This window comes from Seriola dumerili, unplaced genomic scaffold (genome assembly GCF_002260705.1).
Source record: "Seriola dumerili isolate Sdu_G_001 unplaced genomic scaffold, Sdu_1.0 BDQW01000468.1, whole genome shotgun sequence".
Classification (NCBI taxonomy): domain Eukaryota; kingdom Metazoa; phylum Chordata; class Actinopteri; order Carangiformes; family Carangidae; genus Seriola; species Seriola dumerili.
The window spans coordinates 1146923-1167238 of NW_019174723.1; the positions used below are offsets into that span (position 1 = coordinate 1146923).

At 41.5% G+C, this 20316-nt stretch overlaps 1 protein-coding gene across 1 annotated transcript; it reads right to left on the reverse strand.

Moving 5' to 3' along the window:
• Positions 1–7742: 7742 nt before the first annotated feature.
• On the reverse strand, positions 7743–20093 carry LOC111234863. Its single transcript, XM_022763060.1, has 9 exons — positions 19446–20093; positions 16909–17133; positions 15692–15850; positions 13496–13567; positions 12159–13379; positions 11926–12045; positions 10439–10488; positions 9181–10357; positions 7743–8164 (listed from the first exon to the last, which is right to left on the reverse strand). Exons 1-9 carry the CDS (start codon positions 20091–20093, stop codon positions 8009–8011), a joined length of 3828 nt encoding a protein of 1275 aa, XP_022618781.1. The 3' UTR covers positions 7743–8008.
• Between the last annotated feature and the right edge of the window lie 223 nt (positions 20094–20316).

Genomic DNA, 20316 nt, shown 5'->3' on the forward strand with positions numbered 1-20316 from the left:
CAACTCTGAAGTGAATCTTCGTGTCAGAGCAGCAGCGGTAATCTACTGCCTTCTCCTGCCCTGCATTACTAGCTCTCCAATCTTTTTCTGAAAGACTTAACGTAGTATTTTCTGTTTTGAGTTTTAGAAATGTTTCGCCCATGAGCTCGTTTAAATCTGTGAGTTGTCACTCATCCACCATCCACCATCACCAGCAGGCACCGACACTTTCCAGTTTCTTTTTTTTTTTCCAGGTTTCCTTTGATTAATGATGGTGCTGTGATCAAACAGTAATGTTACTCAGAACATGGGCCTGTGTCATGAAGCATGATTAGACAGTTAGCCAGCTATCTTTGGGCTTAACTGGGGTTCTTCAGTATCACGAGGCTGGCTCAGCTTAGAGTAAATCATCATGGTAACCTACTGCAGGACTAACACTGACAAACATTACAACAAGTAATAAAGGTTTTATAAGTCAGTAGTTGTGATCAGTAGATCATTAGTTTACATACCATGATAATTATGTCAGAGACAAAACAAACAAACATTCTTGCCCAACCACACATGTCCACTCTCAGATTAAAACAGGACTCTTAATAAGCTTCCCTATCAGCCCAATGAATGGCAGTTGTTTTGGTTTTGCGGCCAGTAACTTTACTGTTCTGGTTCATTCTCATCACTCTCATAGCATCATTTCAGCTGTTTTCACAAAGAAGATCTAAAAACCCACTGTCGTGGCAGATAGAGTTAGAGACTAACTAGTGAGCATAATGAAGGATTTAGCAGCTAAAGAGCCAACTATTTCTCCCAGGAGTTTGTAGAGACCAAAGTAGAGCTAGAAGAGAGTGAATATGCGACTTCTAGTCGTCAGGTGACCAAAATGTCACTGTCCTGGACTGCTGAACATGTTGAAAAGGACTAGATAATGCTTCCTACACTTATTTATAGCCTCTCTTTTCATATTTGGATATTGTTCCTAATGTTTTTTTTTACAACTTCTTAGTCCATTCTAATTGTGTGATAATATTATAATTATATTTACTGTACAGATAACCAGCCTTGTGATACCCGTTATTCAGGATTCAGAGAAGCCAGGTAACCCAGCTATTGAAGTCTCTTTGTGACACAGGCCCCAGGTCTCTACCTCAACACTGATTTATCTGCAGTTACACTTTTTTATCTTTATTAATTTATGAAAAACTGTAACTTTGTTTTCTTTCTACATAAATTTTTTAATTTTTATTGTAAAATCTTACCAGGGAAGTCTGATCTAATCATGTTCATCAATAGCTGTGAATAATTTTATTATTCTTACCTCTTCAGTGAATCGACTGGACAGTTTTTTTATCTAGTTTTTATTACATTTTTATCCAAATTACATTCATCTTACTGTGGTGCACCAGTGACTTTGTCCAAAATGACCTCACTGGTTTTGCATTTGTGCTAAAATTTTACCTGTTTTAAGAGCTGTTATTTATACGAGACCAAAAATATTTTGTGGCCACTCATTGAGAACAAACTGTCTTTGATATCACTGTTGTTAGTACAATAGTGCAGCAGGCTGACCTAAACATAATGTAACGTGTCTTCTAATGCTAGGAGACATGTACCTTAAAAGCCCATAACAATGGTTTTGCACATTTGATCCCTTTAATAACAAAATGTGTACTCTACAAAACAAAATCCAGCCATATTTCACAGCACACTATAGGCTCGAGGTTGAAAAAGTAAAGGCGCAGTTCTTTGTTGAAATACAAAAGTTAAAAAGCTTTTATTATTGTCGTTGCATTTTAAAAACAAGACCAACATCTTCCTCAGGGTCAAACAGTAACACAAACACAGGTGAATACTCTTTAAGAACAAGGTGCCAATTTAAACTTAATGCATGCACTGCACATAGGATTTTCTTTGTTTTGGTTGGTTTGTTTTTTTATTTCAAGCCATTTAAATGCTAGGGCTGTAAGTAATGATTATATACGTTATTGATTGATCTGTCAATTATTTTAATTATTATTATTTTAATTATGTTTTCTTTGAGCAGCAAATCCTCACACATGATCAGCAAACATTCCCACTTGAGAAATTACTTCATATTTAATTAATTATCAAAATAAATATCCATTATGTTTGTGTTGATTGGCTAATCTACTAATTGTTGGAGATCTCATAAATATGACTTATAACTGACTAAATAATTGAAATAAAACCAAAATGTCATAAAAAAAATAAAAATAAAAAATAATGAAAAAATAATATTATTAACTAATAAAATTAGTTAGGTTAGGAATGACTTTACTGATCATGACTTTTAAAAATGCAGATCACCATTTGTTAATCATGTTGCCACAGCAATAAAAGCTTTAAAACATTTGTTCTAATACTAAAACAAAGCAGTGAGCCTTGAATGATCCACCTGGTGCCTCCTTCATTCCTTTTGCTTTCTGAATACAACACAATGAACATTCAGTCTGCTATAGTTTTAGCAAAGTTATACTTCAGTCATGTGGTCATGTAAACAGTGTATTCAGCTGCTTGAGATTTGATGACTGCAACTCTTTAATGCAAGAAATTGTGGCGACTCAGCATTCAAAATCATGCCAAATAAATAAAACGGTTTGAAAAAGCTAATCACAAGAGTAATCACAGATCAAATATGGAATACAACTATGATATCCTGCTTTTTTTCACTGGTAATTTAATTACAGCCGTTTTCCAAAAACTGTTCATATTCTTATTTAACAATCTTATGTTTCCCATTGGCTGTTTATATCATAATGCCACTTTGCATCAGTGTCTTTGTCGGTTGGTCAAGACAAAAAAAAAAAGACAAACATATGTGATTGGCCAATCACATAACTCGCTCTGCTCCTTTTGTCTTGATTTACAAACAGAAATTTTGTGACGAAATAAGACAGTTATTGAGAAAAGTGACATAAAATAGAGAAGTTTGTTATTATGTTTCATAATAAACTGAATTCTAAAGGTATTCAAAGGATTATTGCACAATTTCATGGACAGATTCCATATTTATTCATGTGATTATTCAAGTCGCAATGTCTTGTTTATTCACTTAATTTGAACACTTGAATTTTAATAAGAAATTACCAAATTTACATTATTCCACTTACAAAAGCCACGTTTTGTTATTGTTCATTTGATTTTCTGACCCATCATGCAGCTCTGTATGTGGGACACCTGACATTTCTCGCTCAGTTTCCAGGCTCTCAAATGGCAGAATTTGTGTTTTGGACTTTTGATTGGACAAAACTTTTTTGAAACTTACCCTTGGACTTCTAATTGTTAGAATAATAGATTATTAAATAAAATTTTCAGTGTTAATCTTATTGGATGTTGGCCTGTTGATTGGACAAAAATACCTTTGATGATGTCACTTTGTGAGTCTGGAGATTGTGTTGAGAATTTTTCACTTGTCCCTGATATTTTAAAGGAATCGATTCACAGAGAAAATAATCTGCAAATGAATCAGAAATTAAAATTATAGTTATTTGTAGCCCTTCTGTACCGTCAAATTAAGAACTTGTTTATTAACAATGATGTCAGCAGTAATGTTTATTGTATGTGTATGCTGTAGGTGCGCGTTCAAATGTCAGTGAGATTTGACCCATTTGCATGTACCATTTTTTTTGTTTGTTTTTCTTTATGTTTGGTGTGAGGTTGTTTAATCATCAGTACTGTTCAGGTGTCTGTAAAGTCAGGTTTCATGCACACCTGTGTTTCTATTTTTCAAATGGGTGATTTTTTAACTTTACAGAAAGTTAAGATAGTGGTGCTGCCTTAGGTATGAGTCATTTATTTTCCTGTGATTGACCATTCATTAGTGTTCACTGACAGGCCTACAGTGAGATCAGACTGTTCTGACGTGGTCGACGCCTTTACCTCATCGTTTGTTTGGACTTGTTTCCTAATGGTGCTACACTAACGGTGCTAACTTTGCATGTAAAGTTTTTGGTTTTGTCTTTTTTTACCTCTACCGTTAATATGCGCCAGATAAAAGTGAACTTTTCTTGTAGTTTTTTTTGTTATGCAGTGTGTTGGACATTAAATTGTGTGTTGCTTTTTATGAAATGAGAAAGTGACATAGCGAAATATTAGTGTGATTTATCATCAGCGACATGTTATTTGTTTTTTTTTCCTTTAATATTCTATTACTTGTCAAAAAATGCCATTTCCTTAGTCAAAAACAAAAACACCTACATTTGACTTGTTTTATTGCTTCTCAATGACTAAACATACTTTGGTCACCCTTTTGTAAAATCATTATATAAATGTAGTTAACAGTTAAAAGTTGTACTGGAGCTCAGAACAGCTGGAGCTCAGTGGTGCTGCAACATTGGCTGATGGAATAAAATCTACACTGTGTATCTTGTCCCTCTTGCTTTTTTAAATCAAGTTGTATTGAACATGTGACAACTGAAATGACTTATATTCCACCACCAGAGGTCAACATTGTTCACAAATGTGCTGCAGTAAATCACTCGAGACTTGCAGAGAGAGGACCAGCAGTTTTATATTGAGCTAATCAGCCTCCTGGGAATCTGCATCCTGTCACAATTACAGCTGTTTAAGATGGATGTGTTAATATGGAGGCAACTGTGACTTTATTTTATTTCACCAGGATAACCACCCAGTATCAAAACTGCTTACAGGGAGTTCTGTGTACGTAAAAACAAAAAAATCGAACAAAACATCAAACAGTTGGTACTGGTGTCAAGTTTGATCCCATGTAGATCCCATTATTTATCCGATTCCAGATAGTGGTAGTATAATACAACTGGTTGCTCTTGAATGCAGCATTTCAGGGTTTTCCAGGAGGCGTGGGTCCCTCCTCTACAAAGTTTCTGACCTTATGTGATGGGTTGGTGGTGTACCCTAACTGAAATAAAATTAAGGCTTTAATACCTTTTTACTACCAATAGAATAAAATTTAATACCTTTTTCACAGTCATATCTGACGGAAATCAATATTCAAGACCATGTCAACAGAAATTGTCATCTAGTTGGAATTTTTCATACTCTTTAATTAAAAAATATTGATTTTTATGTACACAGTGCCATAAAGAGGGAAAGGTCACTTGGGAGATGATGCTATTTCCCAAGGTTTCAGTACTCTCTCCATCTGAGAAGGAGTGGGACTCTGGTTGCTCGGTTTTATGTCCAGTTTTATTGTTCCTGGCACTTCCCTTCCCTCCTGAATCAGCCGCATCACCTCTGCAAAGGAAAGCTGCTTTACCTCTGTCTCTGCAGATGTTTCAGCGCCTTGGTTTTTACTGACATCAGAGTCTGAATCTGAAGGAGTCCCCTGGTCCAGCTGCTCCACACTGCAGTCCATCGGTGTCACATGAGAAGAAGCAGAGCTCCACTGTTTGTAGCTCGTTCCGTCTATGGGCTCAACAAACCTGGTGATGACAGAAGAGAGGAATAATGATCTCTTTGTTTTGTTTTTTGTTTTATAAATGGGGCTTGAAAAGGAATGATAAACAGAATTAATTTTGTGTGGTAACATAGCGTTCAATATAAATAAAGTCATGCCTTACTACTATTTACACTTACTCCTTTCCTACTTACTTTTATTAAGTAATATTAGAATGTATAAAAGTACTACATTACAAACAAAAGTATTTTTTTACTATTGTGAATGTTTGTTGTATTGTGTGGTCGTGTTGTCTTTGTTGATGATTGAGTCTTTGTGATTGCATCTTGTTTTTAGCGCTTTTGAAAAGTATTTTAATCTCAATGAAACTGCCTGATTAAATAAAAATTAAATTAAAATACTTGAAGTATCAAAAGTAAACCGGAAGTGACCTGACTCCACAACACTACTGGGAAAATGTTTTGTGGACTGATGAAACTAAGGTTGAATTGTTTGGGAACAACATGCAGCATTGCCTGTGGCACTGCACAGCAACATGAAAACATCATCGCAAAGTTGAAAATTTCTTTTTTCTTTTGCCAATTTTAACAATTGATATTAGAGCAGCTCAGGCTTCTCGAAATCCTTCAAATGTTGAATGAAACAAAAGCAATATGAGGTTGAAATGCTTACAACTCACGTAGAGGGTTTCCCTCTGATGAGGGGGGGTCACAAATACATACTGCTTAAATTATACTGTCAGTGAATGAAGCTGCACAGACCTGTCAACACACACCTGTTGTAAAAGAAGAGCTTCATGTCCTGCAGTCTGGTCTCGTCCCTGCTGCTGTTGGACTTGTGTAAAAGCTTCAGTCCCTCCTGAAACCTCTGATCAGCCTCAAAGTCATAAGAGTCAAACCTCAAGAACACAGACTCCATCTCAGCTCGGGTCTGTGTTTAACTTCACTGTTTATCACGAAAGACAGATTTCAGCAGAGAGCCGGTTCCGACATGTTTTTGTTTTTTCTTTTTTTCTTTGGCATCAACAACTGTGGTTAAAGAAGGTTCACAGCGGACAGGGAGAGCAGAGCTGCGGCTGCAGCGCCCCCTGAGGTCACATTCAGTCCTGCAACTTCACACTGTGGGCAAAGGGTGCAAGAACTCAGATACTTCACTGAAGTAAAAGTAGAAATACCACAGTGTTAAAATGCTTTGTTACAAGTAAAAGTCAAGCATGCAGTTACCAAGCTAAATGTATTAAAATCATCAGTTATTGTGAAGAATTTCCTGTTTGAGAGTTTTAAATTGTTACTGGATTATTATTATTACATCGCTGACATCAAGATCGTGGGGAGAGTGGTGTGTTTGAACTTAGAGTTATTGTCAACCAATTTGTTTGTTTGTTTGTTTGTAACTCTGCTTTGGTTCAAACACATTTATGCCTATTTTTTTATTTTCTAACAAAATACACTGCAAATTATAATTATTATTATCATTATTGATTATTCATTAATATTACCTTTGTCAGACACATTTCTTGTTGTTGGTCTATTTTGTGTGTGATTGTCACTAAAGTGTGAAACTAGGTCACAGTGAATTGAAGATACTCCACTGGGCAGTAACCTACATTGTTGTATGTGTGTGTGTGTGTGTGTGTGTGTGTGTGTGTGTGTGTGTGTGTGTGTGTGTGTGTGTGTGTGTGTGTATGTCATGTGTAACAGTAGAGGATGAAGGCGTGTTGAGAGCAGAAACATGACACCGTGTCATTGTGTGACTCCTCCACTTGCTCTGTCCTTGACTGCAGCCTCAGGCCGGCTGCCGCCAGTTGCAACCAATTCAGCTTATCTACTCCAAGAAAATCTGAGCTTCCATCTCCCACAATGAATTTAAATTTAATGTCCAAGTGTATATTAAACAATTACAAAACAGAGCAGTACACTCTGATGTGGTGGCTGCAGTTTTTCAGCGACAGTGAAAGGCAAGAGTCACACAATTGGGGGGGGAGGGAGGGAGGGAGGGAGGGAAGGAAGGAGGGGGATCATGCTCCTAACAGGCGAGGAAATCTTATCTTATTAACTACTTAGCAGTTACTTTTTCTTTTTTGAGCATGTGAGGTAAAGCCCTCTCCTGAAGCAGCTGATTACTGCAGAGTAAACTCATTTCTACAGCTTAAATAAAAACCTACAAATTTCAGAGTGAGGTGTGACAGAAAAAAAAAAAAATCACAGTTACAGCATCTTGGTCAGATCATAGATGTTTATTCAGTAAAACATGAGGTTATTCTCTACAAAATACCATAAAGATAATATAAAATTATGTCACAATATAAGTGCAAAAGTCAGTTTTAGTTTAGAGTTTAAACTGTAATTATAAATGAGTAATCAACATTTGCAAGATTGTATTTTTTTTAGTAATTGAAATAAGCATTAATCTGTGTTTTTAATTGCACCAAAAGAAACATCTATCACTATCAGTTTACTCACAGCTCTCCTACACATCCCACATACAGTCTACCAGTTCTCCCATTTCAACCACCTGCAGTAAAGCAGGGTTTACATTTAAACATTACATGTTAAATTCCTGCCCCATGGCAACGAGCGCTCTCAGCTGTCCAGAAGTATCAGGAGAGCTGCTGCTGTTACTCCTCTGCCCGTTCACTCACTCACAGGTGGAGTCTGCGGCCGTGCTCACCGGAGGAGAGTATCTGTGTCGGTGGAGTTTGCTCTGGTTAGACGGTTGTCTCTGGGTGGAGCGAGATGGACGGGCGAAGCAGAAGGTCAAGGTGCTGCCGGAGCTGCAGTCGTAGTTTCCGTCCTGCTCGAAGAGAGAGTAGAGACGGAGAGGAGGTGGATGAAGTAACAGAAAGGCTTTATAGTAGAATGCCAGTTCGTTGAAGCTCATTAGGTCGGTAACAATATGTCGATTAATCAATATGTCAGTTGACAGAAGATTAATTGGCAATTAGAACAATTAAAATACAAAATATTCTCGTTCCAGCTTCTCAAATGTGAGGATTTGTGTTTTTCTTTGTCGTATATGACGGCAAACTGAACACCTCTGAGTTCTGTCAAATAAAACAAGCAATCTGAACACATCTCCTTGAGCTGTGGGAAATTACAACTGACAGTTCATTGCAACACTAGAGCTCATGCTCAGTTTGAAATGAACCAACTTGATGGTCAGGTGAATGCAGCCTCTGTGTACCTATATTGATTAATTGGTCTTTAAAAGGCAAACTCCACTTTCTAGTCAGTTCTCAGGTGGGGGGAGTGCTACTGCTGTGGCTCCAGCTGATACGGCCATTACTTCTTTTATTCATTTATTTAATTGTATTCATGTTTTCAAATGATCTGTTCCCTCTCATGGATTTTATTTATGCATGTGCTTTTCCTACTGAGACACGTCAAAATGTCATCGTGAAAAATGCTAATTGTGAGCTTGGTGTTCGAATAGCACCACATGGGCCACAGCTGAAGTTTTCACTTCTATAGTATTTAAACTTTTGAGACTTTTTTTTTTTAATAAATCTAGTCTGGATAACAATATAAACAATATAAAAACAACACGCAACGCACACCATTAAGGCTGAGCTACAGTCTCTTTCCAGTCTGTCCTCACTGTCCCTCTCAATAAAGGCTGAATGTATTATTTACTTTAACTGACGTCTGTCCTCAGATACAATCAATCCAATTTTATTTGTTGATGAACAATGTGTTTACCCTGCTCTTTGTCCCCCTGATGAACAATGTGAAAAAAAAAAACTGGTCCATGGCTGAATGTAACTGTTGACCCCTGATGTAGTGATGCATGTTTTTCTTTGATACACTGACCTCTGCTGTGCCCTGTCTGACAGCGTGGTTCAGGCTGCTGCCCCTCTCCTCTCTCTGGGCTCGGCCGGCCTCCTCTCTCTGCTTCATGAACCTCTGGTTGACGATCCTTGTCACACTGTCAGTCCTGTGCAGCGAGGCGGCTGGAGGCCTCGTCGGAGCACGTTCCAGGTTCTTCAGGCCGCTCTTCATCTTCTGTCCTGACGCCGGGACCGGTTTCTCAGTCCGACCGCTCACCCTGCGCAGAAACTCAGAGACCAAACCGTAACGGTTGGTGCCTGCAGCTTTGGTTGGAGGCTTGGCGCTGCTCAGAGAACTGTGGTTCTGCCCTGCGCCTGCTCTGGTTTGTCGGGTCCATGTGAGGCCAGAGGGGCTCTGGTGGTTCAGGTTCCACAGTGCTCGGTCTCTGGAGGTGGATACAGAGGAGGGGGAGCTCAAACTGGTGGTTGAGGGGAGAGGGGATACACCGGAGGCAGAGTGTCGCCGGTACATTTTAGGTGAGGAGGTGGAGGGTCTGGGCCTCTCGACTCGACCTGTTACTCCGTCCAGTGAGGTGGAGATGTGATGAGAGCGGGCGGAGACCAAGGAGGAGCTCAGGCCTCGAGAGGGGCTGCTTCTCACGGCGACCGGCCCCTGATTCCCATCTGTCTGCAGACCAACACTCACCATCTGTGGCTTCATGTGGGTCTGAGTACCTGAGCAGGCCACGTCCACCCACTGGCCAACTAATCTCCCTTTCTTCTCCTGCGAACTGCCATGAACCGCCTGCCTCCAGCTGGCCGTCATTTCCTTCACGTCATCGCTCATGTTAGCAGATGAGACCAGACAGAGTGGAGAGAAGGAGGTCGGCGGCGTGCACCAGGGAGAGGGAGTGCTGACAGACTCTCTGTCTGCGACGGGGCTTTGCTTCAACTGAGCCAGCTGGACTCTGCGAGCTGACGGGGGGCTGTAGTAGATGCGGAAGGCCGACTTCTCCGGGGCAGTGTGGCTTCTCTCCACTGACATCTGCTCAAAATTGAGATGAGGGAAGCTAAGCGGCATGATTAGATGGTCCCAAGTCTTAACAGGGTCTTCTCGGTCCAGCTGGGCGGCCTCCTGGCTCACATAGCACCAGTTCTTCCTCTTAGGGCCGTGAGGGGAAAACTGTCGCCTCAGTCTTTTCCCTTTTGAGCTGCAGATTCTGTGAAAACAGCAGGAGACAGTTGAGTTATGACTACAACGACCTCATGAATAAAAAGGATTAAATGGAGAAAGCACTGACCTGTCAGCTTCACAGGGTCGTTCGTCATGAAAGATATCGCTGACGGCAAACTGAGAAAAGAGAGGACAGACACAATAAGCAGTTGGACAGTTAACTTGTAAATCGTGGTGTTTCAGACTTTTTACCCACACTATGGAAGACTGTTGGTTTGTTGATAGATCCACCACTTTCATCCGGACTAAAATAGCTCAATAAAATTTGGATGGATCGCCATGAAATTTGGTACAGACATTCACGTCCCCCTCACGATGAATTGTAATAACTTTTGTGCTCTTGTCATTTTTCTTCTAGGGCCATGATCAGGTTAAATTTTAATTTGTCCAACAATATTTTCCTTTATGACCAATTACCTGCAAAACCTTCCCACCAGCCTCAGCTGTACTCTGTCTGATAAAAACCACAAAAAGTGCAGCCAAAGTCTGTTAAAGGTAATTAAATGCTGCAAATTAATTGTCTTGTTGCTATATTGAACAAACACAGTATTTTTACCCCTACACGATCAACTCTGCAGTAAAACCTCCATCACTCAACGTTGTTACACTTAAAAGTAAGAGAGTAAACTATTTGCTGTCAAGGTAATACAATGTTCTTTAAAGAAATGTAGCTGATGTTTGTGTCTTTCTCTATTATTTTGTTAGTGTTTATTTATTGAGACAGTCAGTATTTCCAGAACTGAGTGAGAAGCAGTAGAAGAAGACGATATTCAGCTGCCATCTTGAGTTGGCGTGAACACACACAATTCATAAACATGGGAATCTGTCCCATCATTACCTTCCCTCCCACGGGACGTGACAGGTAATTTCATTTGTTAAACGTTACATCGTGTTCACGTCATATGTCATGGATGGTACGGATGGGAAAGCTCTCGAGCATGATGATGGTGGCATTCAGCTCAATGCATGGCTGTGAGTTATTGCAGCCTCACAGAGCCACTAACGTAGCAGTAGACTCCCAGTCTTGTTTTTATAATGGCAAACTAAGTGTTCCTCTGAGGAAATGAGGGATTACAGTCTCTACCCTGTGGAGTAAGAAGGAAAAAAAGAAATAAATCCGGCCTTTGCAAAGCAGATCTTGAGTCATGCTGTGCTAAGGACGCACCAACAGTCCTGTGGCAGCAACTCAAATGTTGGATTACATTTCTTATCTAATGCATTAAAACTTTCTTTCCATTTGCATTTGACCAAACAGGTGGAAACAGTAACTGAACATAGGTAAGTTTGAATAATACATCACGTTTGGTCACTGCAGAGAATCATTTGAGGTATTTCATGCAGCAGATTTGAACATGCCTGTCCTGTTTGGCTGTCGCCCCTACAAGAGATTAGCCTAAATACTCTGGCATGAGTCTTTTCATGATGCCTGTTGAACCGAGAGTCAGGAGGACGCGTGGCCGAGGAGACAGATCGTTGGCAGGACTTCCCGCTGTATCACACAGCCTCGCACACAGCAGGGGGGAAACATGCCTGAAGGGTAAACACCATCCTTACCTCAGCTGCCTTGCCCTGCGTGGCCTTGGCCTCACTGGGGAATTCAATCCGCTCATCCCGAAGCTCTGCACCAAGGTCCTGCAACAACCCTCGCAGCACAGACATGGTTTTGTCTTTACCCTGGGTCAAAAAAGTCCAAACATATTTAGATATTTCAAAGATGCACCAAAGCGCTAAAGACATACACAATTCTCTCAATCGAAACAGTAAATGATCAACATCTTTAATTTGACCTCTTTTCTCTCCAGCTCGGGTCCTTTAACTTGACACCACTGATGGAGGATCCACAGAATCTGCAGGGAAAGTTGCATTTTTGGGTCCCTGCAGCTGTGGATGAGGTCCCACTGGAAAGACGGCGCTTGTCTTGTTGCTCTCTCCTTAACCTCGGTGGTGCGGAGGTCTTCAACACACTCCTGCTCACTTGGTGTCTCTTTCACATTATGATTATCCACGTCATGATCTGCACAGTCTCCAGAGTGAAAGGAGAAAGCGTAGGAATCCCAAACATGTCCGTCCTTGTGAGCAGAGTTTTTGCCTAAATCCTCTCCAGTTAAAAGCGTCTCCACCCTCCCAATGAAAGCCAACAGCATGGCCTTCAGAAGCTCCAAGGCCTCATTTAAAGGTCCCGGCAGGAATATCTTCTGTGCCTTACCATTCGAGTCCATGTCTGTCGAAGAGGTAAAAGCACATGTGGGAGATGAACAATGCCTGTTTTTTGCAGGTGTCGTCAGGAGCTGTATGGCTGAACTCAAAATGCAGGAATGATCTCTGAGAGCTAGGAGGGTTTCATAGTCTTTCACATTCATTCCTTTGAGACCTCTGTCATTCTTTTTGTTGTCGTCACCCTCCGGACTGTCTGAAGGGTCCCACTCACCGCCTACAGGACCTTCTCGAGTGATGTGACAAGCAGTAATCATCCCTTCAGTTTGTGATTGGTTGCAAAGCAGAGATGTCCCAACATCACTTTTACCTTTTTCTGCTTCCTCATCCTGACCCTGCTCGTAAGCAGGTAATCCCGCTTTTGAACTTTGCTCCCTTCCGTCTCTGTCCTTCACCGGCGTTGAAGCGGCCACATTTTCCTCCACAACATCCCGATTCTCTTCCTCTTCCTCTTCCCCTCCTCCTCCTCCTCCTATCTTCTCTCTCAGGTCGCTCATTTCTGCTCTCAGTCCACGGTTCTCCACCTCCAGTTCAACGATGCGTCGGCTCAGGAGTGTGGCCTCCTCTTCCACCAGCTTCAAATGAACTTTGACCTCCGCCTCCCTGGCGTGGGCGGAGTTGTGTTTGCCTTCGGGTGATTGGGTGGCATCTATGTCGCCGTAGGCTGAGTGGTATTTGGCCAGCTCCTCGCGCATGCCCTCACTCTCTGATACCAGTTTGGTGAGCTTCTTGCACATGAGAGCTAATTCCTCTTTGGCAAAGTGGAGTTGGCACTTGAGATCGGCGCTGTCATCCTTTTGGCAAGCAAACGACAGTAACGACAATTATAATCACTTACAGCCCATAACAGCTTCTCATAGGTACAGCCAGTTTTCATCATCATCAAACATGAATTATGAATATATCAAACCTCAATCTGTTGACAGAGCCTCTTCTCAGACCTACTGGCTGATGAACGGATGCTTTTCTTCCTCAGAGAGATCTGAGGAAGAAAAACATGAAAAAGGGTTCAGTACATAAAAAGCCATGAAATTAGTTTTAGATGTCTCAGTTTGTTAAATTTGCATCTTTTGGGACATTTTTAACAGCCTTTAAAACTGTGATATACATAACAACGTAAAGAACAGCTGTTTAGAGACCACACTGAAATCTCCTCCACAGCTCAACAGGATCCTTTCACTTTAAAGGAACAGTTTGACATTTCTAGCTGAAAGTTCAATGAGAAGATCAAAATTATTTTCATAACTGTTGAATAGGCTATCACCAGGACCCAGATAGCAACGGTTAGCATAAAGAGTATAAACAGGGGGAAACAGCTAGCCAGGTACTGTCCAAAGGTAACAAAATCTACCTGCCAGCGCCTCTAAAGCTCACTAATAAAAATGTTGTATTTCATTTGTTTAATACACCAATTTGTGGTTTTACAAGGTTACATGCCGGACTATTTCTTGGCTGGGCACAGTGACTTCATGGAGCCTTACTGACCACAAATTATTGTTTTGGTTTTTGTATGGTTTAAACAAACAACATGTTATTAGTGAGTTTTAGCTACTACTAGGTATGTTTTGTTATCTGCTTCCAGTCTTTATGCTAATCTAAGGTAACGGCTGCTGGCTACAGCATCATATTTGATGGACAGACATGAGAGTGGTATCATTATTTTATTCTAACTCTCGTAAAAAAAAAAAAAAAAAAAAGCAAGTGAATTTCCCAAAAAAAGTTTTTTTTTTAATTTTTTTATTCAATTGCTAAATATTAAATGCTCAACACGCCTTTGTGCTACTTTCAGAGATGTTTAAAATGCACTAAGTGTCCATGGTGTGTTTGGATCAAAACTTTTTCTCACCTCTGAGTTCCTCCTCTCTCTACATGAGTGAGTTTATTTGTAAGTCTGAGCATGGGAGGAATGTTAGCTTCTGGCTGGCGGCATTGTCTCACTCTTAGACACTAGACATGATGTCGGAATGTTAATAAAAGTAATCTCATAGTCAGGCTAGAAGAAGCAAACATAAGGGTTGCAGTCTTTTCAATTCAAGGTCAGTGGGCCTGTAGGCTGTGTAGATACACTGTGACCTGAAATGTGATATTACAAATTACAGAGGGTAATATACATGATGAAGATAAATGGTGTGTTGCATTTCAAAATAAAAGTGCAGCTGCAGTCTTTTTTACATGTCTTCGTTCATGCTTTTGTTATTGTTCTAGCTTTTTCAGCTACATTATGACCTGACTGTATCGTGTTACCAGTCAAGGCCCACACACAGGACAGCAGTGTGAATCTCTCAAATGCTCATCCTCCTTCACATCTATCTAAACTGTGTTTTGTGCTCCTAGATTAGGTAATCTAAGTGGATTTCCTTGTTGGGATCAAAGGGACTAGCAGCTGTTTCAGCTGAGTGGACTAGACTGAGCTCACGCCAAAGCACCGAATCCTGGATTAAACCGAACACGTGTCACCAGAGTGCACGATCGTTACCACAAGAGGCGCCGAGGCAGGAGGGGCTGCAAGAATAAAAGGTGGACTGGAAATTCAATCACTGTCAGGGTGTGGTGGATACACTTTGATGAAAGTATGTGTGGGTTGTGATGGTTGTAGGTCAGTATGTCAGCACACCAACACTCGCCTTTATGAATGCCATAATACATGCTGATCCAGATTTAGCCTAGCTTAATAGAAGCAGAAAGAGAGAAAGCAAGAGAGAGTCTATTTCTGTAATCTCTCGCACCCTCTCTCCCTTTTCTCTGTCCTCTCGGCTGAGAATATCAGCTGTGCCTGGAGTTCAGGCTTCAGCATACCAGGCTTCTTCTCCCCACCCAGGCACAGGGCAGCTGCGGGCCGAGCCCTCCACTCATATCATTGATCTGCACCAGGGTCATGTGTCACCTGACATCAGGGGGACAACTGGCTGGGATGGGTGCAGCTGTGCGGGGTAATGGAAAGGAGGATTCCTGACCAGAGGGATGGAGGTTTATGAGGGGTGGAAGCTTATGTTTCTGTCAAGGTTTAGGCTGCATATCGAGACCCAGTTATTTAAGAGCCCTTTCAGACATGAAATAGCAGTAAGCAAAACTAATTTTTGACTGGTTTTAATGTAAAATTTCACACCTCTCTGGCCTTCTCCGCCTCCGTCTGTAAGACCTGCTTGGCCACTTCCAGTTCCTGTGTCTTCTCACGAAGCACCTCATTTTCCCACTCCAACTGGGAGTTCTTCTTCTGTACCGCCTCCAGCTCGTTGTACAGCCGGAGAGAAACACTCTTTGCAACCTGCAAGCAAAACAAAGGCCAGGTTATTGTAGCTCCAATCAGAGACTGATTATTAAAATAGTTCCCTGAGCACAGACACGTAAAAGGCTCCCAACCCAAAGCCCAAAGAATGAAAGAGACACAACGCATCAACAAAAGACGTAGTGGTCACGTCTTTTTATGGCCATTCTGTGTCACCATTTGGTCATTTTATGTCTCTATGACCTCTATGTGGCTGTTTGTGTTTCTTTGTAATAATCTTTATAGTCGTTTGATTGACCTTCCAATAAGAAATGTTAACAGTCACTTCAAATAGAGGGTCTGGATCTGGAGGCCCCTTGGGGCCCTTGGCCTGTGCTCAGTAAGCCTGTTCAGTAATCCATCCGTGGATTCAATAAGGCAAAGTGCTGTAAGAAAATCTTTTGGTCCTAGTTGTACTCATATGCATTGTTTTGTGACTGCAGTATGTTCTCTGCAGCAGTTGGTTTGGCTAAAGCAGAGAAACTTTACAAGGAAATGCTTCTCACAGGAATTCACCATATTAGTGGATGGAGGGGGGGGGGGGGGAAGCTGGGGCTGCTGGGAATCCAACACCGGCACTAGACATACGCTGGTTCAGAGAAACAGAGTCAGGCTGCCACCGCAGGGTCTCGTTTTAACGACAGTGATTGACTTGCCATGATTCTGATGAAGATTACTGTGCTTTTATGTTTCCTACTCATGGACAACAGCTCACCACATAATTACAGCATGGTATGTTAAAAATATCAACAGGATGCATGATGAAGACATTTCAACCTAATGAATTTTTTGTGGTGTGGCCAACAGCAGGGAGTACTTTACAGCACAGCCAACAGTCGTGACTCATAGTGCTGTCAGCTGATTACAGTCCTTCAGTGTGTATGAACAAGTTGATCACTGTTTAGTGTACTGAAATGAGAAAAAGCTTTGTGGGACTAACAGAAAATGTTCACTTTGATGTCGGCAACTGGAATGGCAGTGATTCAGTCAGTGTGTGAGTTTTAACAAGACCACATGGTTACACACACAGAGGGAGGCGGAGTTAGCAGACTCCTGACCTTGATATCATGCTCCAGGCTCCTAACCAGCTCCCCGTCCACCTGTCCCGTCTGAGCCACTCGGATGCTGCGGCGCTCGGCTTTGCGGAGGCGGTACTGCAGGATGCGACACATCTTGTTGGCCTGCTCCAGCTGCAGCCGCAGCTCCTGCAGCTGGTACACCTCCTCCTCCTGGAACATGTCACGCATTTCCAGCATCTCACAACGGAGCTCCTCCACCTCATCCTGAGACAGACGACACAGAAATACAGCTATTAAGACCAAAAAATCAGTTTGGGTTTGAGACCTATAGTTTTCAAGAAAAAGGCTGCGCTACAAACTGGAGCTGTGTAGTGTGAAAGAAGTGGGCATTTAGGAGGCAAGAGGGGTCTAGTTCTGTGCTTATGACACATCAGGAGGTATTCTAATAATCAGCCAAAATAAAAGTTTCCAGAAATTCAAGTTGTAATGGTGACAACTCCAATGGATCTGTCTTGGAACTTAATAATATGGAAGTGCCACCGAGAAACCAAGAACACGTGGATGCTACACATCAACCAAAGACCATTGTTCAAAATAATTAAAGTCAAATCTACTGGATATAGTGTTATATTCTAAATAGACAGTGTTTTAATGCTCACATGACCAACTCTGTATCAAGGGGCAACCTCGGAGGCTGAAAAATGAAGCCAATGCAGAAGTGCCAAAAACTGCAGTTCCTCGAATGAACACTTGAGGCTGGCTGCAGAAGTGAGTCAATCCACATCGACTCTCATGTTAAAATGAACAACTTTACAGCAGAAAAACATGTTTACAGGCTGGTACAAAACACAATTTTGGTCTATACAGCTAGTTTCCCCTTTCATGACAGCTGTACTGGGGGTAAAAAAATTTTAATATAAATTTTTTATTAAGGCTTAAAGTTATACATTGATTAAGGGTGTGGCCACTTTGAGTGACAGGTGGGTGCATCACAGTTGGCTAGCCACTAGCTGTCGCCTCAGCTACTTCAAGTCGCTGAACCTCTCCGCTGTTTGTAATGTTGGTGCCTTTCAAAGGATTTTTCATAAAAATTTCAGACAAATAATATTGTTTCTTGTTCAGTTACTTGACTAACAGAACGTGAAGAAGTCTGTGCTCCTGTTTTCTGAGCAGAATTAAATTCTAGTATTATTCTATTTACATATTACCACTAATTAGCAAGTATCAATGTGTGCGCTCACCTTACCTGGCTTGTTAGCTTAGCACGTTAACTAGCTATTTAGCCAGCAAATTAATTAGCGTTAGGTTAGCCTTTGAGCAAGATGCCCGAGCCCCAGCTGTATTAACGATGCTGACGGGAGCCAGTGCTTGCCACAGTTGTTAAACCTGCAAGCACATAAGTCTCAGCTCCACATGCCTCACCTCATTGCCCAATTTTGGATTAGCCAGTAGTTATGCGAGTCAGGCGCTGCCAAGATGGCGACAGGGAGCAGCCCACTCTGACCTGTTGAAAACAGCTCTTCAGAAAGCTATGGGTGATATCATGGAAGCTATGTCCATCTTTGTGTACAGTGTATGCCGTGAAGACATTTCTCACTTGTCTTAGACTTAACAAACCAAACAACAAATGGATTGATCAAGAAAATCATCAGCATATCAATCCATTATGAAAAGAATCACTGGCTGCAGCTCCAGAGTTAAAATCTATCTCAACCAACTTCAACAGGAAAATGCTGCTTAAATATTAACGTGTGAGTTGTAGCCTAATAATGCAATTACATAAAACAATACACAGGGGCCATTTCCCTGCATTGAGTAGCCTACTTTTAAGAACATTTTCCTCATAATGCTTACAAAACAACACGTTTTGAATGCTGTACATTTGCTAGTAATTAAGTATTTTTATAGCCCAGTGTGGTATTGATACTTTTACTTGAGTAAAGGACATGAATACTTGATCCATTGCCTATTTATAAAGCATGTCATACACGAAATGAAAGGCACAGCAGTCTGCATCACTCACAGTACCATAGTACCTACAGACACAAAATTACTGCTCAAATAAATGGCAACAAACGGATGAAGGAGCAAGTCACTGTTTTACTCATTTCTACCTTTGAATTGCACAAATTAAAAGTGTCCGTAAATAATGACTTCTTAGAAATTATTTGATTTGCAACCAGAACTAATGACTGGCTGTTTTGTTTGACCTGGTTTTCCAGAGATTTCCTTTGTAATGTCTCTACCAATAAGCAGTTTTGTTATAGAAATTGACTGATGATACCACGTTATTTAAGTCAGCAGAGACTCTTGACTTTTGATGAGAGCTTCCCTTCACTCATCCTGCAGTCACTAATGAAGACTGACATGAGCATTTGGGCTACAGAAAATCGGCTCTGGTGTCCAGAGTCTGGAGGGCCTCTCATTGGGACTGGCATGCTCTTATAGATCTTATAAAGCCATCTTAGAGATATGTGGAAATTTATTGCAAGACAGGATATCATGCAAACCTAATTAAAATCGCAAACTCAATTAAACAAATTGAATCAAGTAGCCTACAATTAAATTAAACTTACTTTCAGATACTCGTTCTCTGATCTCAAATCTTCCACCTCCCTGACAAGATCCTCGGTTGTCTCCCCCATCATAAGCTCCATGAACGTCCCTGAGGAGTTAAACAAACCGAGGGTCGCTGCAGTCGCATCAGGCTGGAGAACGCAGCTATCTCTGGCCGCCTTTGCGCACGGTTTGCCGTCAGCTTTCTCCTCGCTGTCCGGGTTCACATAAGCTCTGCCGTCTATCCAGCTTAATTCATTGTCGCTACTTGGAGAGTCGTGCTTGTTGCCCTCCGAGGGGCAGTCGGATATTTCTGAGCTGCTGTCGGAGGAGGAGAGTTTCCCAGAGAGGCAGCCGGAGTCTTTGCTCAGGTCCTCTGATGCGTTGCTGGCATCGGATAGTTTCCTCTGCGCGCCGGGACTCCTCTGGCATTCTGCGGTGGCACTGGATGACACTTTCCCCGAACGCTTTCCCTGTAATCCGGCAATTTTCACCTCCTTCTCTGAGTCTGACTGACCTGACTGTGCCTCTTTGGAGTAGGGGCCACTTTGAGCATCTTTAGAAGTCGGATCCTTCTTCTTCTTCTGGACAGAAACTTGCTGGTGCGTCCTGGGTGGTTTCTGGCTCCGGAGCGCAGTCTTTGCGCTCTTGTCTCCGTCTCTGTTCATCCCGACTTTTTCCCGTGACTCTTTCTCTTATGTTTTCAGGTGGAAAAAAGTAGGCATGCAGTTTTTTTATTCAAGATGATCATGATTTATTCACAAATAAAATAAGTCTTAAGTCCGCACTTTACAGCTCAATGTCGTTAGAGATCCGACTGGCTGCTCCACATCCTGAAGACTGAAACTTTGGCATAATGCAGACCGAGGGCAGACAGTGACCAGTGTCTGA